The 26,880-nt window shown below is 42.3% G+C and overlaps 1 protein-coding gene across 1 annotated transcript; it reads left to right on the top strand.

Annotated features, from left to right (window-relative positions):
* On the top strand, window positions 1-26,880 carry PPEF2 (protein phosphatase with EF-hand domain 2). Its single transcript, XM_058546444.1, has 16 exons — window positions 1-55; window positions 3,995-4,122; window positions 4,275-4,332; window positions 5,251-5,426; window positions 6,737-6,851; window positions 8,552-8,598; window positions 9,393-9,559; window positions 10,028-10,064; window positions 10,150-10,299; window positions 14,668-15,054; window positions 16,723-16,908; window positions 18,291-18,433; window positions 21,687-21,793; window positions 22,715-22,878; window positions 23,728-23,815; window positions 26,185-26,880. Exons 1-16 carry the CDS (start codon window positions 1-3, stop codon window positions 26,433-26,435), a joined length of 2,259 nt encoding a protein of 752 aa, XP_058402427.1. The 3' UTR covers window positions 26,436-26,880.

The following is a 26,880-nucleotide window of genomic DNA, read 5'->3' as shown; positions in this document are numbered from 1 at the left end:
ATGGGAAGTGGTACCTCAACCCAACATCACTTTGCTTTCCAGAATGCAGAGAAAGGTATGTGTTTCCCACCTCCCAAACTAGCCGTGGGTACCCCAAAGCCTACATTGTATACAGAGGGACTTCTCTGTATAGAAGCGAGAAACCATTATATTTCTCCTCAGGCAACTCCTGAAGATTAGCTTCTCCTCCTTCTGATGTGACCACCAGAATGTTCAGCTGAATATCTCGGGACTTGGTGAACTATATTTGACAGAACTAAAATTTATTCAAGGAATCATTGTTGTCCATTGGGGCTTATCCCAAACTACACACATGAATAAATGAAATAAGGTTGGGAAAAGAGGGCATGAAAGAGCATTCCAGGTAGAGGGTACAGCATGTACAAAGGTCATGAGGTAGGAAGAAGAGAGGCATATTCAAGGAACTGAATGGTCTAAAGTGAACAGGATGGAGGATGGTATGACATGAGGCTGCTGAGGTAGGCAGAGCCCAGATCACTCAGAGTCTTAAAGGATTTTAAACTTTATCCTAAAGGCATGAAGAACCATTAAAGACTTCAAAATAGGGAAATCTACAATAAGATTTACATATTTAAAAGACTATCTGGCTTCTGTGGAGAAAGAACAGTTTAGAACTACTAAAGTCATCTAAGCAAGAGATGATGATGCCTTGGTCCAGAGTTGGTGGCAGTAGAGATGGTAAGAAGAGGGTGAATTCCAACAATAGTCAGAGGTGGAATTGACAGGGAAGGATGGGTCAAGAATGACCTCCTGGTTTCTGTCTAGCAAAACTGGTCCGATGATAATGCCAATTACTGACATAAAGGTAATGGAGGAGACTCAAGTTTGACTAGAGCGAAGATGATGAGTTTATGCACGCCGGGTTTGAGGTGCCGATGAGACGTGCAGGTGGGAGTGCTGAGTAGACAGTTGCATATTCATATCTGGATTTTGGAGGAGAGGTTGGGCTGGAGATATATGCATTTGGAAGGCATCAGAGTGTGGGTGGTTGTTGAAGCCATGGGAGTCACTGAAGTAGCCTAGAGTGAGAAAAGACAGATCAGAGACCAGGGCCTAGGACACAGCCATGAGGGACTTCGGGGCTTGAGCATAAGGTAGAAGAGGATGAGTCAGCACAGGAGGCTGAGGGGAGGCAGCCAGAGATGGAGGAGGAAGCAAGGGAAATGGTGACAGCACCTTGTTTTTTTTTGGGCCTAGGCATCCCTGTAACTCGTGGCTTCCTTACTTTCTAGTTTGGCAATGTGCCCAGACCAGGAATAGCTATTTCCCCAGAGTGGGGGTGCTCATTGCTACCAGATTGGTCATTATTTCTATATCTTCTCAGTGAACAGATCCAGAAAATATGTATTATTTAAAGGAAAAAAAACATCATGACCAATTTATATTTAGGACCACTATATTTTTACTTAACAACCTTTATATTTTATTTACATCTCTTTTCTCTTTATTAAAAATCTTTTTTCCCTAATGACCTTAAAATAGTAATGTTTACTTTATCCTAATATATATAAATAATAGTTTCAGAATAATAATAACAATACTATTATAAACAATATGATTACTGAAAACTCTAAGATTTCTTTGTAGTTCTTTTTGTCCTCAGATATATCCACCAGGGGTGTACAAAGTACTGAATTTTCAAGTCATTTGAAGTAACTCCTTTCTGTGTGGTTATGCCGCTAACTTAGACAAGGTTAGATGCACTTTAACTTTTGCTTTTGATTTTTAGAGATTGATTTCTTTTTCATTTTGATTTAAGTTTGTTTTATAATTTTGTAAAACATTGATACAATTCCTGTTGCAGTTACCTATTGCTGTGTAACAAACTGTCCCCAAAATTGGCATAAGACAACCATTTTATTCTGCTCATGATTTTCTAGGTCAGCACTTTGCAAAGGGCCCAACCAGGTGGTTTGTCTGTCACTCTCAGGGCAGCTGAGGCTGGAGGCTCTGCTCCTAAGATGGGTTGTCACTCAGTATCTGGTGCCTTGGTGCCCCTTGGCCTGTCTCCCCACGTGGTTGCCCTGTTCTTAACAGCCAGGTGTACTTATAACTTGCACCCCAGGATTTAGTCTACACAAGGCTTGAGCAAGTGGAAGGAGCCCAAGCATGCTGGATCGTGCTGTTGGGAAGGGAGAATAGGGTAGATGATCTCAAACTGTCCTGCATCTCAGAGTGCCCATCTCATTTAGAGGTAACCCAGGCCCCAGATACATGACTGAGAGGGATAAAAAAGGAGAAAGAGAGACATTGCCTGCTCTCCCTGCTCTAAGTAGCAGAGGCATGACAGAGGATATGAGCATGTCAAATTGGCAGCACTTGCCTTAAAATGCTTGAGGCAAGGTGTTAGCAAACAACATTTTCCTAAGAACTTGACGGCCATGATATTCCTCAGTGTTGCTTAAACTTCAGTGCAAGTAAGAATCATGCTTGGAGTTGTTAAACCTGCAGATCCTGGGTTCCCTGTAGAGATTCTGATGCTACAGGTCTAGGGCGAGGTCCAGAGATCTGTGTGTTTCCCACGAGTTCCTAGAGTCTGTAGCGCTTACTCTGGACATTTCATTCACTGCCCTGATCGTGGATTTATAGAATTCAATTGGTAGAGCTTCAACCTCATCACCTATTATTTAGTAAGTGCCTTTGAGAAATACAGTATGACCTTTTTCTCATAGGAAAATTCAGTTTTGCTTAAATTCCTCCCAGGTTCTCTTTTCTTACTCTACAATCATCTATCCTCTTAGGGAAATCAGCAAGAATTCTATTAGCTCTCTAATGTAGGCTAAATATATTAAACCAATCTGTCTACTGTTCACGAGGTTGCCCTGAGTGAACCTGCAGGGTTTCCTTTTTAATCCAGCTTTATCCACAAATACCCCATTCATCACTGGCAGCACATTTAGGCCCAGGAGCTTAAGAAGAATCTAGTTGTTTACTCGGAGAGCTGTCCTCTTCTCTGGCAGCTGTAGGTGACCACAGGTCCTAAAGCTCCTACAAAGAATTAAACCCACCCGTGCCATCCTGTGGTCCCTGCTCACCCAGCACAGGTCCTGGCAAAAGGAGAAGCCCACAGGCTGCCTGTGGATTTGATGGTCAGCGCAGTCATGGAAGTATTGTGATGGGCGTATCACTTAAAGCCTGAGGGAGTATCACGAATGTGGGGACCCAGCAAGCAGTTATCAGCACCTGACATTATAGTACGTACTAATTTGTGTGTTTGTCTATTGTTTGTTTTCCCCAATCATCATCGAGTCCATCTCCCTTGCCAGATGAGGACGTTGAGGCCCAGGATGGTGACTCGCCTGACCACATCGTGGTCAAGGCAGCTCCAGGCCTAGAACCCAGGTCTCCTGACATCCCGTCTATTATTATACAATCACGTGTTGCTTAACAATAGGGATACTTTCTGAGAAATGCGTCATTAGGCGATTTCGTCATTGCGCGAACATCATAGTGTGTACTTATTCAAACCTAGATGGTAGAGCCTTCTACACACCAAGGCTGTATGGTACTAGTCTGATGGGACCACCATCGTATATGCAAACCGTCATTGACTGAAACGTTGTTATGCAGTGCATGACTGTAATATCAAAATGTCCTCCCCACCACGCCCTGCATTAACCCACTCTTCAAGGGTGCCGCATCCTTGCGGTCTCTCCAGTTTACATCTTCTCAGAATCCTGGCAGTCAACATTCCCATCTCCACACATATAAATGTGTTCATCAGTAAGTAGGAATTCCAATAAACCTCCAGCGATATTAGTATAACCACCAGGTAAGAATGGAGGTGGTGTGGGGGGCTGGAATGAGGAAAAGAGCACCCTGGGCAGCAGTAGGGCAAATCCTTCCTACGGGCAGCAATGGGTGGTGCTTTCCACACCATCTTGTCCTACATTACAGAGGAAGAGGGGCCTCCACCTCCCCACAGGCCCAGGGAGTCCCAGCTCACAGGCTTGCTTCTCTGTCTGTGTCACAGCCTTCAAGGCAGCGGCCCTGATCCAGAGATGGTACCGGCGCTACATGGCACGCCTGGAGATGAGGCGGCGGTGCACCTGGAGCATCTTCCAGTCTATAGAGTATGCTGGGCAGCAAGACCAGGTCAAGGTGTGGTGGGATGTGGGTCGGAGCTGCCTCTAGCTCTGCCTTCCAGCCCTTGGGCAGCAAGGCCCAGGTGCCCAGAAGGTGCAGCTGCTCTAGACCACTCCTGGGTTCTCTTTTCACTCATCTCTGAAGCCACGTCTTGTGTTCTTCTGCAGCTCCATGATTTCTTCAGCTACCTTATAGATCACTTCACCCCCAGCAGTCACAATGAGAGTAAGTATGAACTGCCACACAACACATCCCCCCGTCCCAGGGTCGTAGATGTCGGGGTGAAGTGGGAGATCCAGGGAGTGAGAACATGAATCCAGCGACTGCCAGGGAATGAGCCAAGAGGCTGACAAACGGCAGAGTGGAATTTTATTCTGGATTCTCCCAGAAGCACGTGGGGAGACAAGAATTTGAGTGCAAGGAATTTATTTGTTAAATACAGGAAACATTGGGGGATGGGGATGAGGAAGGAGTGAGTTAGGGATTCAGGAAAGGGAGAGGAGCCAATAAAGTGTGGGCTACTAAGCCAGCAACTCAATGTGCCTGGGAAATACACATTCCTGGCAAAACACACCAGGAATGATCCCACCTGAAGGCAGCGTGAACTGGAGTCTTTGTATGTCAGCTCCTGAGTGTCATTGGTTGAAGGCTGCTGGGAGGGGCCGGTGGGCAGGGTTGTTAATTCCACAGTATTTCCAGCCAGCTGACAGGGCCCTCCATGGACCCAGGAAGAAAGCCCTCAGGCTGGAGGCGCACAGGCAGGCAATTGGCGGTTGCTGCAGTGCACCGGAAGATGGAGGCATCTGCCGCTCTCACTAAGTGCAGCGGAAATGCCTGTGAACTTTTCCTCCACCACGGCTTTTCCCTTTCCTCCTGCTTACAAACCTTGTCCCCCAAATTTTCTGTACTTTCTAAGTTGATCTTTTAAAATAAAAGTAAAATGGAACTGATATAAAAACATAACCTCTTCCTCCTGCCCATCCTAATCTGTTGTCACTTTCCCTTTCCTTTCTCCTCTCCGGTGTTGGAGCCAGTGCCAGACTGGCCAGGTCCCACTTGAAGAACAGTCCAGGGAAAGAGTTCTGTATGGCCCGTGGACTGCACGTCTGATCGTAAGCCGGCCCACCCTTTCTGTCTGACTAGGGGACTTCCTGAAGCGCATGTTCACTGAGGAGAGATCCCTCCAGGACTCTGAGCTGGAGAGATGCAGTGACTATGAATCCATACAGGTACCAGACAGTTACACCGGGCCACGCCTTTCCTTCCCACTCCTTCCTGAGCACGCAACTGCCCTGGTGGAAGCCTTCAGATTGAAACAAGTAAGCTCACCCGGGGATCCTGGGTCCCCACCAACTCCACGGAATGTGTAGAGGGAGAGCAGACCCAACGCGGCAGCAATGGCACCATATTTAGGGTGTTCGTGTCATGGGTCCACTAGAGAGAGTCCACTCCCCCTTTGCTTAGCCAGGACCTTGTGGTCGATCAGCCAGCTTTTATGCTTTGAAAACTTCTCCTCCTAATCATGTGATGTCTCGTTCACTCATCCTGCAGATAATTATTGAATGCCGCTATGTGCGGGCACTGTTCTGGGCACTGGGGAAACAGCAGTGAACAAGACAGATACAAACCCCTGCCCTCGCGGGGCTGACAGTCTAGTAGGGAGACAGACAATAAATACATAAATTATGTAGTTTATTTGAAGGTGATGAGAGCTGTGGAAAAGAACAAACTGAGTTCTAGGCAGGAGAGATGGCAATTTTAAAGCAGTCTCAGAAGGGCTCACTGAAAAGGTGATTTCTGAGTGAAGGTTGAAGGTGGTGAGGGAATGTGCCATGGGGACGTCTGGGGAGGGCATTTCAGGCAGAGGGAACAAACGGAAAGGCCCTGAGACACGGCCTTGCCTGGACTGCTCAGGGAGCTCAGGAAGGCCGTTGTGGCTGGAGAGGAGGGAGCCAGGGGAAGAGTACTAGGAGATGGAGGCAGGGACGTGAGTGGGTGGATTTTTATTCTTCTGAAAGAGATGGGAGACATTGGACATTGAGCACAGGAATGGTATAATCTGGCTTGCTTTTTAAAATTATCATTCTGGTTGCTGAATAGAGTATAAGGAGCAAGAGCAGAGGCAGGGAGACCATCAACAGACTACTGCAATAGTCCAGGCCAAAGAGGATAGTGTCTTGAAACCCTGGTGGTAGAGGTAGAGGTGGTGAGAAGTGGTCAGATGCTGGCTCTATGCCAGATTCCAACCATTCCCCTCTTTCATATGAAGATAATTCACTGCAGGAGGAGTTTGGATGATTTTCCAGGTAACGTCAGGATTACTCAGTACCATCAACATGCATGCACTTATTCATACTTCGCTGAGACTATCATGTGTTTCTCCCAAGCTAAAGGCAGGAAGGCTTTCATAGAGCAGAGAGGAAAGAGGAAATTAGTGCAATAGTTGAGGGATGATGAAAAGCAGAAACAAAGGCAGAAGATGGGTGAAAAGGAAAGGATCTGTGCATGGGGTTCCAGGGTCACTTTTGGGGTATTGGGTGATTGGGGTCATTAGCAGTAAAGATGAGGCCCATCTTCCCTCATGAATATTGATGTTGTTTTGTTTGCTCCCTCCTCTTCCTCCTAGTAGCAGCTCCATGCTCGCTATGTCCTGAATCTTTTGCATGAAACCAGGAAACATCTGGTGCAACTGCCCAACATCAACCGGGTCTCCACCTGTTACAGCGAGGAGATCACAGTGTGTGGTAAGAGCTGGTCAGATACAGCCTTACATGCTAGACACACACAAGAAAACTGCCTGCGATGGGAGGGAGGCGGGGTTGGCAGGAGATGCGATGGCAACATGGGCAGGCCGGGTTCACTCCTTCACACTGATAGCATTTACATATTCGCTACACGTTCACTTAAAGTTGAGGTGGTACAGTGAAGGAGAACTGCGAGGTGAGAGGGCCCAGCCTCTGCTTTATTTTCCCAAGCAATTCATATTTGACCCCAAACCCATGCTCTCCATTCAGAACAAAATCCCTACAAAAGCCAGAGTCTCCCTTGTTAGAAGACAGTTTATTTATTGTTCTTTGAGTAGGCCCCAATGTCTAGTGAATTACTCCTTCCATCCACACGTATTCTTCTCCCAGAAAGAAATCCTGTTAATGATGATTTTTTTCCTTCTTCTTACGTTTTCAGTGATATTTAAACATCCATTGTAGACTGACATCCCACACCTTAACTTAGGGGAGGCAGGGATTATAAATTGGCACTTCTAGGGCCACATGCAGCATGCAGATGGTCTTGTTTGCCCTGAAATGTTCTTGGATTTTTTTTTTTTTTTTTTTGCTTGGAAAGATTCACCCTGAGCTAACATCTGTTGCCGAGCTTCCTTTTTTATTTTCCCCTCCAAAGCTCCAGTACGTAGTTGTATATTCTAGTTGTGAGTCCTGCTAGTTCTTCTATGTGAGCTGCTACCACAGCATGGCTACTAACAGATGAGTAGTGTGGTTCCGTGCTCGGGAACTGAACCTGGGCCACTGAAGCAGAGCACGCTGAACTTTAACCACTAGGCCATCAGGGCTGGCTCGAAATGTTCTTAAATTTTTTTCTTTTTGCTGATGAAGATTTGCCCTGAGCTAACATCTGTGCTAATCTTCCTCTATTTTTTTTTATAACTTTATTTATTTATTTTTCCCCCCAAAGCCCCAGTAGATAGCTGTATGTCATAGCTGCACATCCTTCCAGTTGCTGTACATGGGATGTGGCCCCGGCATGACCGGAGAAGCGGTGCGTTGGTGCACGCCCGGGATCTGAACCTGGGCTGCCAGCAGCGGAGCGCACGCACTCAACCGCTAAGCTATGGGGCTGGCCCCAATCTTCCTCTATTTTGTATGTGGGTTGCCACCACAGCATGGCCACCGCTGAATGGTGTAGGTCTGTGCCCAGGAACCAAACCTGGGCCACTGAAGCGGAGGGTGCTGAACTTAACCACTAGGCCATGGGGCTGGCCCCTTAAATTTTTAAAATTGGTTTCCAACGTTTGAAAATTGGAGGATTTCGTATTAAAATCCAGATTTCCAACTTCTTTTGAAAAATCTCCTAACATTGGCCCATAAGTGAGCAGCAGCTTCCTACTGCAGATGGGGCAGAATCTCTCAGTTCTCATCTGGGTTTGCAACCCTGCACTATTCTGTCCCATCTTTGCTCCAGTAAAAATACAAGTCATCTACTATTTATGATATCATGTAGGAAAAATATTGTGCTTTCTGCTTTCAATATTAACTATCCCTGCAACAAGGGAAATGAATATTCATCCCTATCTTACATATGGAAAAATAAGTAACCGTAAGTTTCTCAACTTTGTCAGATTTTTCTGGGTATTTTCCTTTTTATAGTAAAAATGAGAAACAATGCTAAGGACCAATTGAAACTGATATTCTTTTTCTGTCTTTGTTAGGAGATTTACACGGCCAGTTGGATGACTTAATATTTATATTTTATAAGGTATGAATGTTCAAATTAAGTTCCTGTCTCGCTCTGAGGCTTAATTTAGAAGTTCAAATAGAGTATCTATTAAGTAAATGCTTAAATATTGCTTAGATTTTAAAAATATTATTTTTAAATAATATCTGCTACCATGTAGCAAATACATAATATAAAAGCCAGCACTGCATTATATTCTAGTATATTTTTGTAAACTGTTTAAAAAATACAAAATCTGAAGTTAATAAAGAGAAGGAATCATTATTTAGCAATTGATTTTCTTTTTTACAAATAAAAAAATTATCAAAGCAACTGAAAGCTATTTTCATACTCACTTTTAGTTATAAAGTGTAGAGCATATAACAACATATATGAATATTCTATTAAGGTAATATTACTTTATATATATATACTATACTTCCCAAAGCATTCTCCCCTGTATTGTCTTGTTTAATCCTGAGAATCAAAGGCAGCTATTGTTATCATTTCTAGTTAAAGATAGTGTGGCCAGAACTTAAAACCGGCCTTCAGATCACAAATTCAGTGCCCTTTGCACATACCACATGGCAACACTCTGGCTTGTATAAAGCATTTATTTTGATGAACATGTCATAACCTCAGCCTGGCTGGAAAGGAAATATAAGACCAATGGAAAATATTTCCATCTTTTACTGACATTTCGCATTTGGAGGAGAACCAGAAAGCACAGAATTGGTGTTAGATCTGATGTGACTGTCAAACGCACAGTGGCTTGACCTGATCTCCTATTCCCTTCCTTCGTTGCCTCTTCTTGGACTTGCCTCCTTGCTGGGAAGAATGGCCTCCCGTCACCAGAGCGGGCCTATGTGTTCAACGGTGACTTTGTGGATCGAGGCGAGGATTCACTAGAGATCCTGATGGTTCTTTTTGCCTTCATGTTGGTTTACCCAAAAGAGTTCCATCTTAACCGAGGCAACCATGAGGACCATATGGTGAACTTACGGTACAAACCAAAACATGCCTGGGTGTTTGATGTTTACCTGTTGTGATGATAAAAAGTTATTTCTTAAGAGCTTCTTATTTGTTAGATGCCTTTTTAAAGTAGTTTTTCAATTTTATAAAGTGAAATACACAATATATAATATTTTAAGAAATTTTTTGAATATCCTACTATTCCAAGAAAACCATTAAATTTTTTTTTCACATATCCATACTCTTTATCATATAAACAATAAAGGTTCACTGAAGAAAAAGTAAGAAATACAGATAAGCAAAAGGAAGAAAATTAAAATGTCCCCTAATTTCTCTACCCAGAGATAATGTTATAATTGTAAACATTTTGGCTATTATTCTTCAGTCTCCTTTCTATATATTTAAGTACATGTATATAAAATATGCATTTTTATAAAAATGCATTCATGCCATAACTATTGTTACTAAATTTAATATCTATTTTTGCTTCTAAATCTAGTTATGGCTTCACCAAGGAAGTGATGCATAAATATAAGGTACGCTGCCTTTATAAGCAAAAGTTTCTCTTAGTTCAGATAAGTGTCATTTGAAACTTAGTATCTTGTGAATATCATTTTTCAGACACATGGCAAGAAAATACTGAAAATACTGCAAGATGTTTTCTGCTGGCTTCCGCTGGCAACTCTGATTGATGAAAAAGTCCTGATTCTTCACGGTGGAGTGTCAGACAAGACTGACCTGGAGCTTGTGGCTAAACTAGACAGGCACAAGGTACTGACTGAGTGATGAAACAGTGCAAATTTCACCACAATGCCCAGTTTCACTGCCACCATAAAATAAATGTCATCTTGCATGCTGACTCCAGTTGACTAATGAGGGCTGTTAAGTGAAGCCATTAAGTCAATAAAAGGAGGATTGAGAATCCACAGCTAGGCTCAGGGAGCAAGTGCGCTGTGATCAGTTAGTGATGTTGCCATGGACACGATAGTGGGGAGTGGCAGCTACTGGTATCTACTTGCCATCCCTGATCTAGATAATTCTAATCATTACCCTTCAGTCACTGTCACCTGAAGAGATTCTATTCCCCAGGCAATTCAGATCATCGTCAATTAAACTCAACAAATGTGTATGGAGTGCCTACTTCATGCAGGGAAGATGCTATTGGCAGGAGCAAAGATGAAGATCAATTTCAATTAAACTCAACAACTATGTTTTAAGTGCTTACTATGTGCAAGGAAAGTGCTAGGCAAGATACTAAGATAACCAGAGATGATGTCTGCCCTAAAGGAATTTATAATAACCAGCAGGAGGAGGGGAGAGTGAGAGACAGAAGTATTATACTCCAATATTAATAAGTCTCTATTTTCTGTTTCATTTGGGAATAGAAACCTAGAAAGCAAAGATTCCATTTTCTTTTAATCATAGACTCTTACTCTTGAACAGTGTATTATGGTGTTTATACTCCAAGTGCCTATCACACACAGGAATCCCTACTACAACATCCTTGACAACATTTGCTGAGCAGTTCCAAAGACAGGGAACTCATTACCACACAAGTCAGTCTACTTTGGGCAAATCTAGTTGATATAAAAGTCTATGTGATATGAGACATAACTGAAAGAGCATGGCTTTAGAATCAGACAGACCTGGGTTTGAATCTCAGAACATGCAGTTCTTGGCTGGTGTGGCAGCTTTGTTTTACTAGGTTGTCCAGGGACCAAGGCTTCTTATGTCTTCTTACTCTGCCATCCTTAGGGTGGCATTCCTGTGCCCTCATCTGCATAGCCCAACATGGCTCGCTACCATATCTGTGTTCCAAGCAATAGGATAGAGACAGGAATGGAGGAAAAATATTCCTGCCTGTTAAAGACACAGGAAGAAGTTGCACACATCCCTTCTGCTCTCATCCCGTTGTTCAGAATGTAGTTACATGACTACACCTCGCTGGAAGGGCGGATGGAAATGCAGTCTTCTTTCTGGTTGACCATGTGCCCAGCACAAAAGTTGGGGTTTCCATTCCTATGACAGAGAAGGGGAAAACAGATTTAGGGGAATGGTACATCTCTGCTACACAGATATTGAAGTGTAGAAGGAAGTCTTTTTTTTCCTGAGTAGGTATGGTGAGTGGTTAACTGATGGCCTGTGAAGTCAGATAGAAATGGATAAAAATTCTGGTTCTGCTACTTATAGTTATGTGACTTTGAACAAATTATTTAAGTTATTATAACCTCAGTTTCTAAATCTATAAAATAGGGATATGAATAACTATGTCACAGGTGTTGTGAGGATTAAATAAAAATATATGTGCATGTGCCTTACAAAATTTGTAGTTGATAAGTGGAAATAGTATTAACTACATTTGGCTAAAGTGATAGAAAACTTGAAACAATAATGGCTTAATGTTTATTTCTTTCTTATGTAAATAAAAGCTGGAGACAAGCAGTCCAGGGCTAGTATAGTAACAACACAAAGTCATTAGGGATCCAGCCATTTGTGACAACATGGATGGACATTGAGGGTATTATGCAAAGTGAAATAAGTCAGAGGGAGAAGGTCAAATACCGTATGATTTCCTTCATTAAGCAGTAGATAATAACAACAATAAACAAACACATAGAGACAGAGATTGGATTGGTGGTTACCAGAGGGGAAGCGGGGAGGGAGGAGGGTGAACAGGATAATTCAGCACATGTGTGTGGTGATGGGTTGTAATTAGTATTTGGGTGGTGAACATGATGTAATCTATGCAGAAATAGAAGTATAATGATGTACACCTGAAATTTATACAATGTTATAAACCAGTGTTACTGCAACAAACAAAAAATTAAAAATTAATAAATAAAATAAAATCCCCTTGACTGGGCCGGCCCCGTGGCTTAGCGGTTAAGTGCTCGCGCTCCACTACTGGCGGCCCAGGTTCGGATCCCGGGCGCGCACCGACGCACCGCTTGTCCGGCCATGCTGAGGCCGCGTCCCACATACAGCAACTAGAAGGATGTGCAACTATGACATACAACTATCTACTGGGGCTTTGGGGAAAAAAAGGAGGAGGATTGACAATAGATGTTAGCTCAGAGCCGGTCTTCCTCAGCAAAAAGAGGAGGATTAGCATGGATGTTAGCTCAGGGCTAATCTTCCTCACACAAAAAAAATAAAATCCCCTCAACTTCCCCATAATCTCAACCCTTTCATGTTCTTGATGGAATGGGAAGGGCCCAAGGGACCTAAAACCAGCTCTCAGTATTTCGTTTGTCAATTCCACATCTGTCACTTCATTTTTTTTTTCAACTCAAACATTCTGTTCAGCTGCATCTACGTCTGGAGGTAGAGATGGCCAGTCACGATGGAGCAGATCGTGTCATGGGAAGAATCATGTTTTAATTATGCAAACATGGGAGAAGTAGGAACTTTGGGAAAGAATGCTAAAGAGCAGTTTATTTTCTGTAGTTTAGCAAAGGCTAACTTCCCAACAGTTGGTCTGCAAAGCTCTGGGAAGGTGGTGTAGCAACTTGTAAAGTCCAGGGACCACTTGGGAGGGAAACACAGAGAGCCAGGGGCTCTGGAGTCAGATTTCTGGATTTAGCCCTGGTGCAGTTTTAGCATCACGTGCCTCGGTTTTCTTATCTGTACAGTAAATGAGGGTGCTATCTCACAGGGGAGTGAGGGCTAATCAATTAATTCATGTAAAACAATAAATGAGGATGCTATCTCATAGGAGTGGCCTGAGAGTTAATCAATTAATTCATGTAAATACCCAGAGTAGCACCTATTTGGAAAGGGCTCAATACATATTAACACTAATATTCTCCTTTAGAATCAAAGTCAGGGATGCCTCTTGGAGCAGATAACAGCCTTAAAATAAAGTTATCTGAGGGTCGAAAGGGGTGGGACTGATGGTCCGGCCCTCACTGTGAGTTGGCCCTGAGGAGAGAAGGAGCTGGTGATTAGTCCGTTCACATTTCGTGGCCTTTCACTCTCTATTCCCAGGGCTGGAACTGCCCAGAAGTCATTAGCAGTTGTCCAAAGCTAGAGAGTAACTTCTGTTCTATTCTGTTCTATCTGGATTCCTCTTCAAACATCATTCAGGTCCTGCTGACCCTCTCTGAGTGTCTTTTTTTGTTCTTGCCCTAAGCCAGTCCCCAAGAGACAGGGCTTTCCTGTATCCTGTATGTCCTTAGGTCTATGTGCAGGAAGTTCTCATTCTTTGATTATGCAGTTGCAGAGTTCCCTTTGTGAACCAGACCTTTTATCATTGATATCCTTATGGACATCGTGTCCCTCAGTTTTCACTGTGGCACTCAGGCACCCCAGGAATAGCTGCTCTCTCTTTTTACCCGATGCCACAGGTCTGCTCTGTGGCCTGACCCGCTCTTTCCTATGATGAGAATTGTTTCCGCTTGTGTCTACATTCCCACCATGATGACTCTGAGTCAGTGAGAGGGACCATACTCAGTCCCTTTGGCAAAAAAGAGTATCTTCCTGATTAAGTTCACGCTGAAAAGAGGTGCCACCTTCCCCTCCCCTGTCCTTCCTCAACAGGTAAGGTAACAGGTAGGATAGTACTTCCTGTAAAATGGCATTCAGTGCTGCCTCTCCCACAGCGTCAGGTTTTTCCTGTTCCAGCATTTCTCAACCACAGGCTGCGTTTCTCCTCCTTTGCTTTAGCATCTGTGGAACAACAGGAAAGTGAATGAAGGCTCGCTTTCCCGTGAGAGAGGTGTCCTTTCCCATCCCGATCTAAAAGACACAAGGCTCGTAGAGGAAACAGTGACCTAGCTTAGTATTTCTCAAATTATCTGTGGTGAAGGACCAGGTTTCATAAATTTCCAATTTGGCACAGATCAAAACATTTGTAAAATAAAACATATATGAATTACTAAGAAAATGAAATACAAACAAAAAATACAAGCCCACTGATCATATGCTTGAATGTCATAGTAACATCAAATTGCTATAAACATTTCTAAGGGCTTACTCTCAGGTTCTGTGCTTATCTTGTCACGGGCCAGGAGCAAACCGTTCACAGACGAGTGTTTGTCGTGGACGCCAGCGAGGAACACTGACCCAGATGCCAAAGTGCTGCTCAGAGAGGACCTACAGTTTCATTCCAGCATCTGTATCTTTTCTGGACGTTTTCAGATTGTTTCCGCCATGAGGTGCAAAACGAGAAAGGAGCATGAGAAGCAGGTGGAGAACGGAAAAGCCAACCAGATGGGCTCTGCAGGGAGACCCTGCCCGTGGTTTCTCCCCCAGAGCCGCTCTGTCCCCTCTTCTCCCCTTCGCCTAAGCTCGCACAAGGCCCACAGAGCCGGCCGCTCCTCCAGCGTCCCCTGCAGCGTCCCCCTGGACCCCAAGGAGCTCTCGCGGCAGGTGCGGCGCTCCGTGGACCTGGAGCTCGAGAGGTGCCGGCAGCAAGCAGGCTTCCCAGTGATGGAGGAGCAGAAGGGGGAGCCCCTGCTCTTCTCATCAGAAGCAGACTCAGAGGCTGGGGAGCTGCTGCAGCCCACTCAGGAGGAGTGGAGGCAGGTGGGTTGTGGCGGGTGCTGCTTCCTAGGATGTGCCGCCATCAGGAGGGACCCAGGATTTAAAAAAACACGTCAAATCTCCTCCTTCCATATAAATTCAGAGGTTTTTTTTGCCCCTCTTTCTCTCTCTCCCTGGGGTTAGAATCTCCCAGAAAGATATTAGTTTTTGCCTAATGACATCTATTTTAGAGTTTTATAAAGGATGGGAAGATGTAGCAGGTGGGTTCTATTGCCTGAATAAATTTGGTTTAGAGACCTAGCATCTTTGGCGTAGGAAGGTAGGCCACGATTTATTGGATGCTATTATATGTTTGTTTTTTGTTTGTTTTAATATGTCAGAAAGATGGCTGCCGTAGCTCAAGGCCAAAAGGGCTACCTCGGCAGCTTCTGTCCTCTTCTGTTCTCAGGCAACTAAAGGCTTTTCCAGAATCCAGAACTGTGTCACACGGCCCACCTAGCTGCAAGCGAGACTGGGAAAGCAAGGATTTAGGCACATTGCCACCTCAAACACGCAATCAGAGTTCTGTTAGCAAGGAAGAAGAAGGAGAACAGATACTGAGTAGGGACGCACAGAGCTTGCCGAATGGATGGCACATTTCATGGGGGCAAAACTGTGGCAGAGAGACCCCTAGAAGACAGTTGTAATCCAAGTGCGAGGTGATGATGATCTTATGTAGTAGTGTTAAGAGAACTACGTGAACTTGCTGGTATTCAACCATTTTGACCTATAAAAATGGCAATTTCTTATGGTTCATCCAATAAAGAAAAGGAAAGAATTCAGAATTATTTAAGAGCTAAAACTAGCAGAACTTGCTGATTGATTGGGTGGTGGGTGGTGAGGAATAGGCAGAGATACCACTAACTCTGAGGCTGGAAACTTCAGGTAGGTGGGTGGTGAGCTTAGTTCTCCCTGAGTTATCCATCTGGGCTTCAACATCAACTTAGAATCGACAGTTTAAAGTGCAAGTCTCTCCTTTTGCAAAATGTGACTCAATAATAATGTGCTGATATTTATAAATCAAATACACTTTTTTCCTTAAAAGTACATTTAGAAAGTATTAGGTGTCAACAACCAAAATACACCCAATTATTTCAGATGAGTTGTGTAAGCCTGGCAGTCAGTGTTTTCCTGAGGAGTAACAATAGAGTCAAATATGAATTGCTAGAAAAATTGTTCAGCTTCTCTGCAAATTCTTTAAAAAAATTCTAAAATTACTTTAAGAAATAAAATGTCTGGGGCTTTGTGAAAGCTGCACGAGACACTATCTTGTCAGTCCTGGGACTCGTGCCTCACCTTTGGGCAGACGTCCGGGAGCCTAGACCACTGGCGCTGACTGAAGAGAACTGGCTGTGATCAAAGCTCCTACCAGAGCAGCTCCCCTTTTATCTGCTTTATATATTGAGTTTTCACATAGATTTATTTTCCAAAAAGTAGGTATATACTTGTCAAACAATATGCGCTTACACATGCTCATTTTGTGAGTAATAAAAAATTCTGGAATCTCAGGAGTCCAAAATATATTTGTATGTCAAATATTGATTGCATGGAAATTTATTCACTTATTTTTATTTAAACATTTTAATCTTCCTCTTCCTCTCTTCATAGGAATGACTCTGAATGAATATCTGTCTAGTTTTTAGGAAAGAAACCATCTCTTGGTCTCTCCAGGTTGTAGACATACTGTGGAGTGATCCCATGGTCCAGGAGGGCTGCAAGGCCAACACTGTTCGAGGAGGAGGCTGCTATTTTGGGCCTAACGTGACAGAACAGTTGCTACAGAAGTACAACCTGCAGTTCCTGATCCGCTCACACGAGTGCAAACCTGAAGGCTATGAATTCTGCCACAGCCGCAAGGTGGGGGGACCCTCTGCAGCGGCACAAGGTGGTCCGTATTGCTCCTCCCAGGCCTGGATGGGCCTCTTAGCCCATCTGTGCCTTGTATTTGCTATCCACTTGCTCAAAGCAACTAGGTCCTTTACAGTCATTAATTCTTCACTTTCGTAGCCTCTTTAAAACTCAAAATTTGATTGAGGCCACTGCTAACCGGTACCCTGAGAGAAGAGTAAGGGGCAGATATGGTCCCATTTTATGGATGGAAATATGGCCCTGTGTTTTCCCAGCCATGTCTCTGTTCTTTAAGTCATGTTGCTCACTGTCACATATTGCAAATAACACTAGAGGGTAACAGGATTTCTGCACTGTGCCCCAGGCAGGGATTCAAGATTTTTTGCCTTCTCAGGAGCTTAATTAATGTCCGGATTAATCTTTGGGCATCTCCAAATCCTACAATGTTTGCCTAGCCTAATGCCACTAGGATAAGAATATTCCTAGGAACACTAACTCTACAGGAGAATAGCAGGTTTCCATGCAAAAAAAAAAAAAACACAAAAAGATTGAGACCAACTAATGTAAGAAATGTTTTGTTAAACAGTTATACAAGTTTCCTTATTGTAGGACTTCTGAGAACCTTTAATTTCCTACATTCATTGTAAATTTCCAAGAAAAGCTGCAGTGTCTAGCATTTCCCAACGTATTGACAATGGAAACTTTGTTCACAGAGCATCTCAGGAGGCACAACACTGTAGGAAACTGCTCTGAGGCCTCACACCAGCTGTAGTAACTGATTTGCCTGTGAGTCGTAATGGCCATCCCTGTTTATTAGACCTAGTTTGCCTCTAAGTTGAACCAAATCAAGTGTTTTGTGTGACCCCGGCTATTTTGACTTGGGATAAAAATGTGGAGAAAACATATTGTGGATGTCCTATCAGAATTCAAATTTTTTTTTTTTAATTTTTTTTTTGTGAGAAGGATCGGCCCTGAGCTAACATCTGCCAATCCTCCTCTTTTCTTTTTTTTTTTTTTTTGCTGAGGAAGACTGGCCCTGGGCTAACATCTATGCCCATCTTCCTCCACTTTATATGGGATGCCGCCACAGCATGGCCTGACAAGTGGTGCGTCGGTGTGCACCCGGGATCTGAACCAGCGAACCCCGGGCCACCGCAGCAGAGCACGCGCACTTAACCACTTGCGCCACTGGGCCAGCCCCTAGAATTCAAGTTTTTATTACTTGAGTCACAACTCCTGCGTTATTAGCATTAATGACTTTCAAAAAAGATCCACAGGTAATGTCAAGGAGGAATAGCAGCTCCTGAAATTGGGGTGGGCCCTATAGGATGGAGGGTGAAGAGTTCATCAGTGAACCTGAATGCCTGTCTCTCTCTTCTGTTTTGATTTAGGTGTTAACCATCTTTTCTGCCTCCAACTACTATGAAGTTGGCAGTAACCGAGGGGCCTATGTCAAACTGGGGCCGGACCTGACCCCGCACATTGTGCAGTATCAAGCTAACGAGGCGACCCACACGCTAACTATGAGGCAAAGGCAAGATTTTTCAAAGAATGATTTTACGAAAAACAGAATTATAGTATTTATAGGACCTTTGATGTGGCAAATGTCATTACATTTATCCAAATTCTAAGTGAGAATTCAGAATTTAGCTATGTCAGAAGTGAGGTCTAGAATAGACACTACAGCAGGGGTCTCTTCCTTCTCCACACACTCTAAAATCTCTACCTACCCATCATTCATGAAAGCAACAAATTCATTTCCTGCAGAAATTATTCTCAATGGGCGCATCTTCTATAAAGTCCATATACTAGGCCACTAAGTCTTTTAAGGGTCCCTCCTCTGTTTTCTCTCATCATTAAAGGGTGTGTGTTACCCGTAAACCACAGTCAAAGGTTCTTTCACTATCTGGGGATTTGGCAGATGGATTTCAGTGCACACATTTGTTAACAAGGCCCTATCTTCCTGGGAAGGAAGAGTATAATATTACTTAAATGGCTTCTGTTGAGACAATTCTAGTTCTAACCTTAGTCGAGAGCTTACCACACACTAAATGTTATTATAAAGAATTTGTGTATAGTGTCTCACAATGAGTTCATGAAATACCCCGTGTTACTAATTTCAGTTTTGTAGATGAGATCCTTAGGAACAGAGTTAAATCAGCTGGCTCATGGTGACACTGCTAATAAGTGGTGAAGGCAGGCCTTGACCCGGGCAGTCTTATTTCAGAACTCGCACACTTCACGACTCTACCATACTACCTCCCACGGAAAAGAGGGCCCCAGAGTATACAAGCTGCTAACAGATTCAGTTTTAGTGCTATTGGGCAAGGTTCTTTAATCATCAGATGAACTAAATTAGAAATCAAAACAAAGTTAGTATAAATCCAGTGAAAAGAGAGCATATTAATATTGAACATCTGCTTTGTGTGAGAGCTATAAAAGTGCATTATTTTAAATTACTCTTGAGTTATTAAACACTCAAGTTATTAAAAAAATCAAGGCCAGGGGGCCGGCCCGGTGGCGCAAGCGGTTGGGTGCGCGCGCTCCGCTGCGGCGGCCCGGGGTTCGCTGGTTCGGATCCCGGGCTCGCACCGACGCACTGCTTGGCGAGCCATGCTGTGGCGGCGTCCCATATAAAGTGGAGGAAGATGGGCACAGATGTTAGCCCAGGGCCGTCTTCCTCAGCAGGAAAAGAGGAGGATTGGCGGATGTTAGCACAGGACTGATCTCCTCACAAAAAAAAAAAAAAAAAAAAAAAAAAAAATCAAGGCCAGCATCACCCAAAAAGAAATATTATGTAAAAGCTACCGTGCAGCAGAATCATCTGTGGAGCTTTATAAAAAATCAGCCATCTCAGCCTCACCCCACTCCTATCAAATTAGAATCTCCAGGAGTGGGCCCCAGGCACCTGAATGCCACAACTCCATATGATTTAGGTATGGTCACTACAAAAGGAATTACTGTAGGGAATCCTATAAATAATACATTGTAATAACATAATTAAGGAGCACTCAGCTCTTAGAAATATTCATTGATTGCATTAAAGCAAGTACAACATCACCTAATTTACCTAGAAGTCACTTGTCCAACAACCTCAACTATTTGGAGCACAATGGAGAGCTTAGAAATAAGAGGGGAAGTGTCTCCAACCAACTGTAATTGATGTCCCAATGTCCGTAAATTCAAGATCTCATGTTTTTCTTAGAGGTACCCTCGGTCAGAATCCATTTACTTTCAGTTTAAATCCACATCTCACAGTAGTAGTTTACTGGAGTCCACCTGTCAAGATTGATTCCTGGCCTCACCCCTTATTAGCTCTGTGACCTTGGGTTAGTTACTTACTCTATAATGGGCATAATAGTCATTCCTACCTCAGTCGGTGTTGGAGGATTAATGAGATGATCCATGCAGAGCTCCACATTTAGTAAGTGCTCAATATGTGCTGCTTGATGCAGGGACAGAGAGCCGTGTACACCCAGATAGCTCCCAAGAGTGTCACCATACTACATCCCTGCATGATAACGATCAATGACTACAATTTACCAGGAAATAGTTTAAATGCTTTGCCAAACTAGTGGTTCTTAAACTTTTCGGGAGTACCATACTTCTTTTAGCCTCTGATAAAACAATAAACTTCGGAAAAAGTACATGTACTAGCAAACCCATGAAGTTTGCGCTGAGTTTTAGGCGGTTCGCATTTTCCTAGGAGTCTAGAGAGCCCACTTAAGGACTATTACGGTAAACACCTTAAACTGCAAGGAATATTTTCATCCAACATGATTAAAATGGTGGTGTTTTCATTGTTGTTGTTTTAGCCCTTGACAAGACAGGTTGTCTGGTCATTATTTATAGAATGGCTGGTTCCTCAATGAGACAGGACAAAGTACGTATTTACCTCTTATCTCTTTTTATATTCTTCATTCAACTACAGATATTTATCAAACACTGAATTTGGGCCAAGTGCTGTGCCAGCATTACTCTATTTGACCCAATAAGAATAAGAAAACTAAATTAGTGTTATTTTGTTATTTATAAATCTTGCCTTGTGACTGTTTAACATAATACTAAATTAAAGGAAACGTATGATTGTGATAACAGAAATCATTTGTTGAGTGCTTTCTAGGTGCCAGGCTTTCTTCTAAGTGCTTTACATAAATTTTCTTATTTAATCTTTACAATAATCCTATGACATAGGTACCATTTTAATCCTTATTTTGCAGATGAGGAAATTGAGATACAGCTCAGTTAGATAATTTTGCCACAAATGTGGTCTTTCTCGGGGCCAACCCCGTGGTGTAGTGGTTAAGTGTGCGTGCTCTGCTGCTGGCGGCCTGGGTTCGGACCCTCGGCGCGCACCGACGCACCGCTTGTCAGGCCATGCTGTGGCCGCATCCCACATAAAATGGAGGAAGATCGGCACGGATGTTAGCTCAGGGCCAGTCTTCTTCAGCAAAAATAGGAGGATTGGCATGGATGTTAGCTCAGGGCTGATCTTCCTCACAAAAACAAAAAAAAACAAAGAAAGGTGGTCTTTCTCTAGAACTTCTTCTCTATCCACTATCCTGTACTGGGAAGGACAGCAGCATTCCCCAAACAGACCCCATTTGTGCACAACAGAGAGAAGTGGGCGAGCACTGGGGAGAAATAAGAGATGGAGTTTTCCCTCAAAAACTGAGCTCTTGGGAGGTTGAGACATTAAGGAAGAGAGAAGAGAAATGTAGTAAAAACCCATGACTATTTATTCTCTACTAATTTTTAAAAATGTTCCTTTTCATTTCCTGTCCCAGGATTAGCAGAGTAGAGGAGTCAGCTCTGAGATCTCTGCGGGAAAAGTTATTTGCTCATGCCTCAGATCTTCTTGGGGAATTTAAGAAGCATGATAAGGATAAAACTGGTAAGACTAGGCAAGTAAAATATTCATAGAGGAAGGAAGCTGGCCAGAAGTTCTCTGTCTCACAGTAGTTAGCAAATAAATATTTGCTGAATGCATGAATGACCAAAAGACCACTTTGACTACTTCTTCCATTTTATTCAACTTAATGTCCCAGTTATCTTTTTAAATTTTTAAATTCCAAGCTTTTAACAGAATATGAACTTGGTAAACATAGATGGAGATGGTGAAAAGAAATGGAGTCAAGGGAAGGGTGACAAGACCGGAACAAAGCAAAAAGCAACAGGTAGGGCAGGTTACAAGAGCGTATCCAAGATTAGCAAAACACCAATGATTTGGCTTCTTGTTGTTGTTGAGTGAGTGGCTTATCTGTTCCGTGTTCTATCATCCAAGCTAGAAACTTTGTCTTTTCTCAACCCAGTGGAATGTCTACTGGACATTGACTACATGTAGCCCTATTTAAAAATAGCAATAACAGTCATAAAATCATATCAATAACTTTTCATACACATATAAACAACCAATGCTGTATATGTATACTATTTCATGATATTATTTATGAGTCTTGTATGACTTCCAGTAGTATTGCCAGATTTAGCAAATAAAAACAGGATGCCTAATTAAATTTGAATTATAGACAGACAACAAATAATTTTTAAATGTAAGTATGTCCCATGCAATATTTGGGACTTAACTTATACTTCATGGTCTGTCTGAAATTCAAATTTAACTGAGCATCCTGTATTTTATCTGGCAACTCTGCTTTCCAGCCAGCTCTACCATGACAAATAAAAATAGGGACAGTGCCCATTATTTCTATTACCTACAGATAGTGAGAGGAATGTCAGGATAAGAAGGTATGCACTGTTGGGGAGGAAACTAGACTTATAGGTGACAAGTCAACAAGCGAGCTCTTTCCTGTAGGTTTGATCCCCCTGAGTGACTGGGCAGCTGCCGTGGAGTCTGTGTTGCATCTGGGACTGCCATGGCGGATGTTGAGGCCGCAGCTGGTGAACAGCTCAACAGATAACGTGCTGGAGTACAAGTCCTGGCTGGAGGACTTGGCCAAAGAACAACCGAGCCATGAGGTAATGGTGTGAAAATGGTGGGTGAGGGCAAATTGTGGATCATGAAGCTCCTTAAGGAGAACTTTGAATCAGAAACAACCAAATATTGAGAACCCAAAAGGGAAGAATGAGAAAAGGGAACAACTATTTATAGAGTTCCTATTTGTCAGACTTTGTGTTAAGTGATTTACATACGTTGTTTCAGTTTATGCTTAAAATCACCCCAAGAGGTAGGTATTAACAGCACCATTATACCCATGAAGACGTTGCTCACAGAGGTTAAGTGACCTGCCTGGAATCATAGAGCTTCTAAGTTATAGAACTAGGACTCAAACCCAGGTCTGTCTGACTTCGTTGACACCATGCTTCTTCCTCCACTGAAAAAGGTATTTATTCAAGAAATACTTATTGAATGTATAATGTATGTGAAGCCTGGGGCTAGGTGCTTTTCTCTAAAAACAGCTTTATTGCAATATAATTAATATACCATATAATTCACCTATTTAAAGTGTACAATTCAGTGGTTTTTAATGTATTTGAGATATGTGCAGCCATCACCATAGTCAGTTTTAGAACATTCTCATCATGGGCTAGATATTTCTTTTTTTGTGTGTGAGGAAGATCAGCACTGAGCTAACATCCATGCTAATCCTCCTCTTTTTGCTGAGGAAGACTGGCTCTGAGCTAACATAGCTATTTCTTAAACCATTAGATTATTTGGTAGGCTGAAGGGGGATGGGGGTGGAGGGATGGTAAAACATCTTCAGGTTTTTTCAAGACTGTTTATTGTCGGGATTGATTGTGTGTTAGTTATATATTAGGACAAGCCTAAACATAAGATATAGAGGGAAAATGAGTTTTTTCTTGCAGAACATACAGTCAAGTTTGCTGGAAACACTGTATCGAAACCGATCCAACCTGGAGACCATTTTTAGGATCATAGACAGTGATCACTCAGGTAAAGCCACTCATTATCCTATCACCTCTGACACATAGTGAGTATTTTACCTCCCATCCTTTGGTCTCCTCCCTGATTATTTAGCTCTTTACTCAAGCACTTTGAGAGGAAAGCAAGTAATGGCAATGCTTATAAATTGCGGAAACTAGAAAAGTACTTGAGCAACACCAGTAGTCTGTATAGAAGAGGGTTGGGCAGAAAAAAGTGAAGACAAACTGAAAGAGAACTTCTTACAGGAAGAATAATTATTAGTAGATGTGATATTCTTTATAGTTCTATCAAAGATAGACACAAAGTAACAAAGAATGCCTAGAACAGAAAGGCTTTTTCAATTTTACTCCCAAAGTATTTTTTAAAAAAACCTTTTATTTTGAAATAATTATAGAGTCACAGAAAGTCACAAAAAATGTGCAGAGAGGTCCTATATACCCTCACTCTGTTCCCTCAGTGCTCCAAAGTCCTTTTCAATGTTATTACTCTTTTATTTTCTTGAGGTATAATCACATACCATATAATTTACCCATTTAAAACGTTCATTCCGTTCAGTGGTTTTTAGTATATTCGCAAGGATGTGTAACCATCATCTCTATCTAATTTTAGAACATTTCCATCACCCTAAAAAGAAACCCATACCCATTAGTAGTCACTCCCCATTCCCTGTCCCTTCTCCACCAGCCCCTGGCAACCATTAATCTGTTTTCTGTCTCTATGGATTTCCCTATTCTGTACATTTCATGTAAATGGAATTATATGATATATGGCTTTGGTGTCTGGCTTCTTTGACTTAGCATAATGTTTTCAAGGGTTATCCATGTTGTAGCATGTATCAGTTTTTTATTCCTTTTTATAGTGGGTAATATTCCATTGTGTGGTTAAACCACATTTGTTTATCTGTTCATTAGTTGATAGACATTTGGATTGTTTCCACTTTTTGGCTATTATGAATAATGCTGCTATGAATGTCATGTACAACTTTTTGTGTGAACACATGTTTTCAGTTCTCTTGGATGTATTCCTAGGAGTGCAATTTCTGGATCATATGGTAAAACTATGTTTAACTTTTGAGGAACAGCCAAACTGTTTTCCACAGTGGCTAGACCATTTTACATCTCTACCACCAATGTATGAGGGTTCCAATTTCTCCACATCCTCATCGAAACTTACTGGTTTTCCTTTTTTTAAAATAGCTATCCTACTGGATGTGAAGTATCTCATTATGGTTTTGATTTGTATTTCCTTAATAACTAGTGATGTTGAGTATCTTTCATTTGCTTATTTGAAATTTTTATATCTTCTTTGGAGAAATGTCTATTCAAACCCTTTGTCCATCTTTTAATTGGGTTATGTGTCTTTTTATCGTTGAGTTGTAAGAGTTCTTTATATATTCTGGATACTAGACCATTATCAGATATATGATTTGCAAATATTTTCTCTGATTTTATGAATTGTTTTTTCTCTTTCTTGGTAGTGTCCTTTGATGCACAAAAGTTTTTAGTTTAGGAAATTCCATTTTATCTTTTTTCTTTTGTTGTTTGTGCTTTTGGTGTCATATCTAAAAAAGATATAAATAAATAAATAAGGGACCTCAAAAAAGAGGAAGATTGGCAATAGATGATAGCTCAGGGCGAAACTTCCTCAGCAAAAATAAATAAATAAATAAGTTATATAATCCAAGGTCACAAAGATTTACACCTATGTATTCTTCTGAGAGTTTTCCAGTTCTAGCTCTTACAGTTAGGTCTTTGATCCATTTTGAACTAGTTTTTGTTTGTAGTGCAAGGTAGGGGTCTAGTTTCGTTCTTTTGCATGGGGATATCCAGTTGTTCCCTACTATCTGTTGAAAAAACTATTCTTTCCCCATTGAATGGTCTTGGAACCCTTGTAAAAAATCAATTGACCATAGATGTATAGGTCCAAAGGCTTCTTATAAGCAGAATATATTAGTGTATGTTTGGGATGATTTAATGCAGGGTTTCTCAACAGTGGTGCTATTGACATTTTGGCCTGAATAATTCTTTGTTTTGGAGTCCATCCCATGTATTATAGATGTTCAGCAGCATCCTTGGTCTTTACCTACTAGATGCCTGTAACACCCCCCAGCCCCACTTTGATTTGTCATGACAATCAAAAATGTCTCCGGACATTGCCAAATGTCCCCCAGAGATAGGGGAGCAAAATTGCTCCCAACTGGGAACCACTAGTGATCCAGTGGCTTTGTGCCATTCCCTTGGGGGTTTAAACTAGATACTAGGCTTTGGGTGCCTTTGTCTGTTTAACAGTAGGGAGCAGGTGTCCTTGCAAGAATGACAGAGGAAATGAACATTGAAAACTAGACTGACTCACTGAAGTGACTTCCTCTCTCTGGTAAGGGTTCATCTCACTGGATGAATTCAGGCAGACTTGGAAGCTGTTCAGCTCTCATATGAAGATTGACATCACAGACGACTGTATCTGTGACCTTGCTCGGAGCATTGACTTCAACAAGGATGGCCACATCGACATCAATGAGTTCCTGGAGGCCTTCCGCCTTGTGGAGCAATCCTGCTCAGAGGGCAATGCCTCAGATTGCCCACAAGCCACAGACACTAACAGTGGCTACAGCAGGCCAGATGCACACTAAGGACAGCCTGGTCTCCATCGTCCAAGGTGCCTCAGAAGCAATGCCGAGCTCGTCGTTGGAATATCTCCCTCATTCTTCATAGATTTGTGGATCTTTATGCTAAGCATTTGCCTACAAATATGCATCACGCTCACCTGTGTATTTGGGAGTACGGGGTGGGGTTAGTGTGTGTGTGTTTGTGTGTGCATGTATTTTTAAATCTATAGACATCCTAGCCTCATCTCAGAATTTTCACAACGTAGGATCCAGGCACAAGTATTTTTTAATTCTGAAGTCAACCCCAGTTATGAATCACTGATAATTCAACCCCTCATTGTTTTCATTTTATATCTTTTATTTATTGTTTTTAAAATGTCGTATTAGTAAAGGAAAATTATGAAAAATTATTTATGTAATCCCATGACCCAAATGTATAGATTCTTTTCATTATTTACTTTTTCTTGTT

The sequence above is a fragment of the Diceros bicornis genome, chromosome 8 (assembly GCF_020826845.1).
Source record: "Diceros bicornis minor isolate mBicDic1 chromosome 8, mDicBic1.mat.cur, whole genome shotgun sequence".
Lineage (NCBI taxonomy): Eukaryota > Metazoa > Chordata > Mammalia > Perissodactyla > Rhinocerotidae > Diceros > Diceros bicornis.
This window is presented reverse-complemented; position numbering and strand designations above follow the sequence as displayed.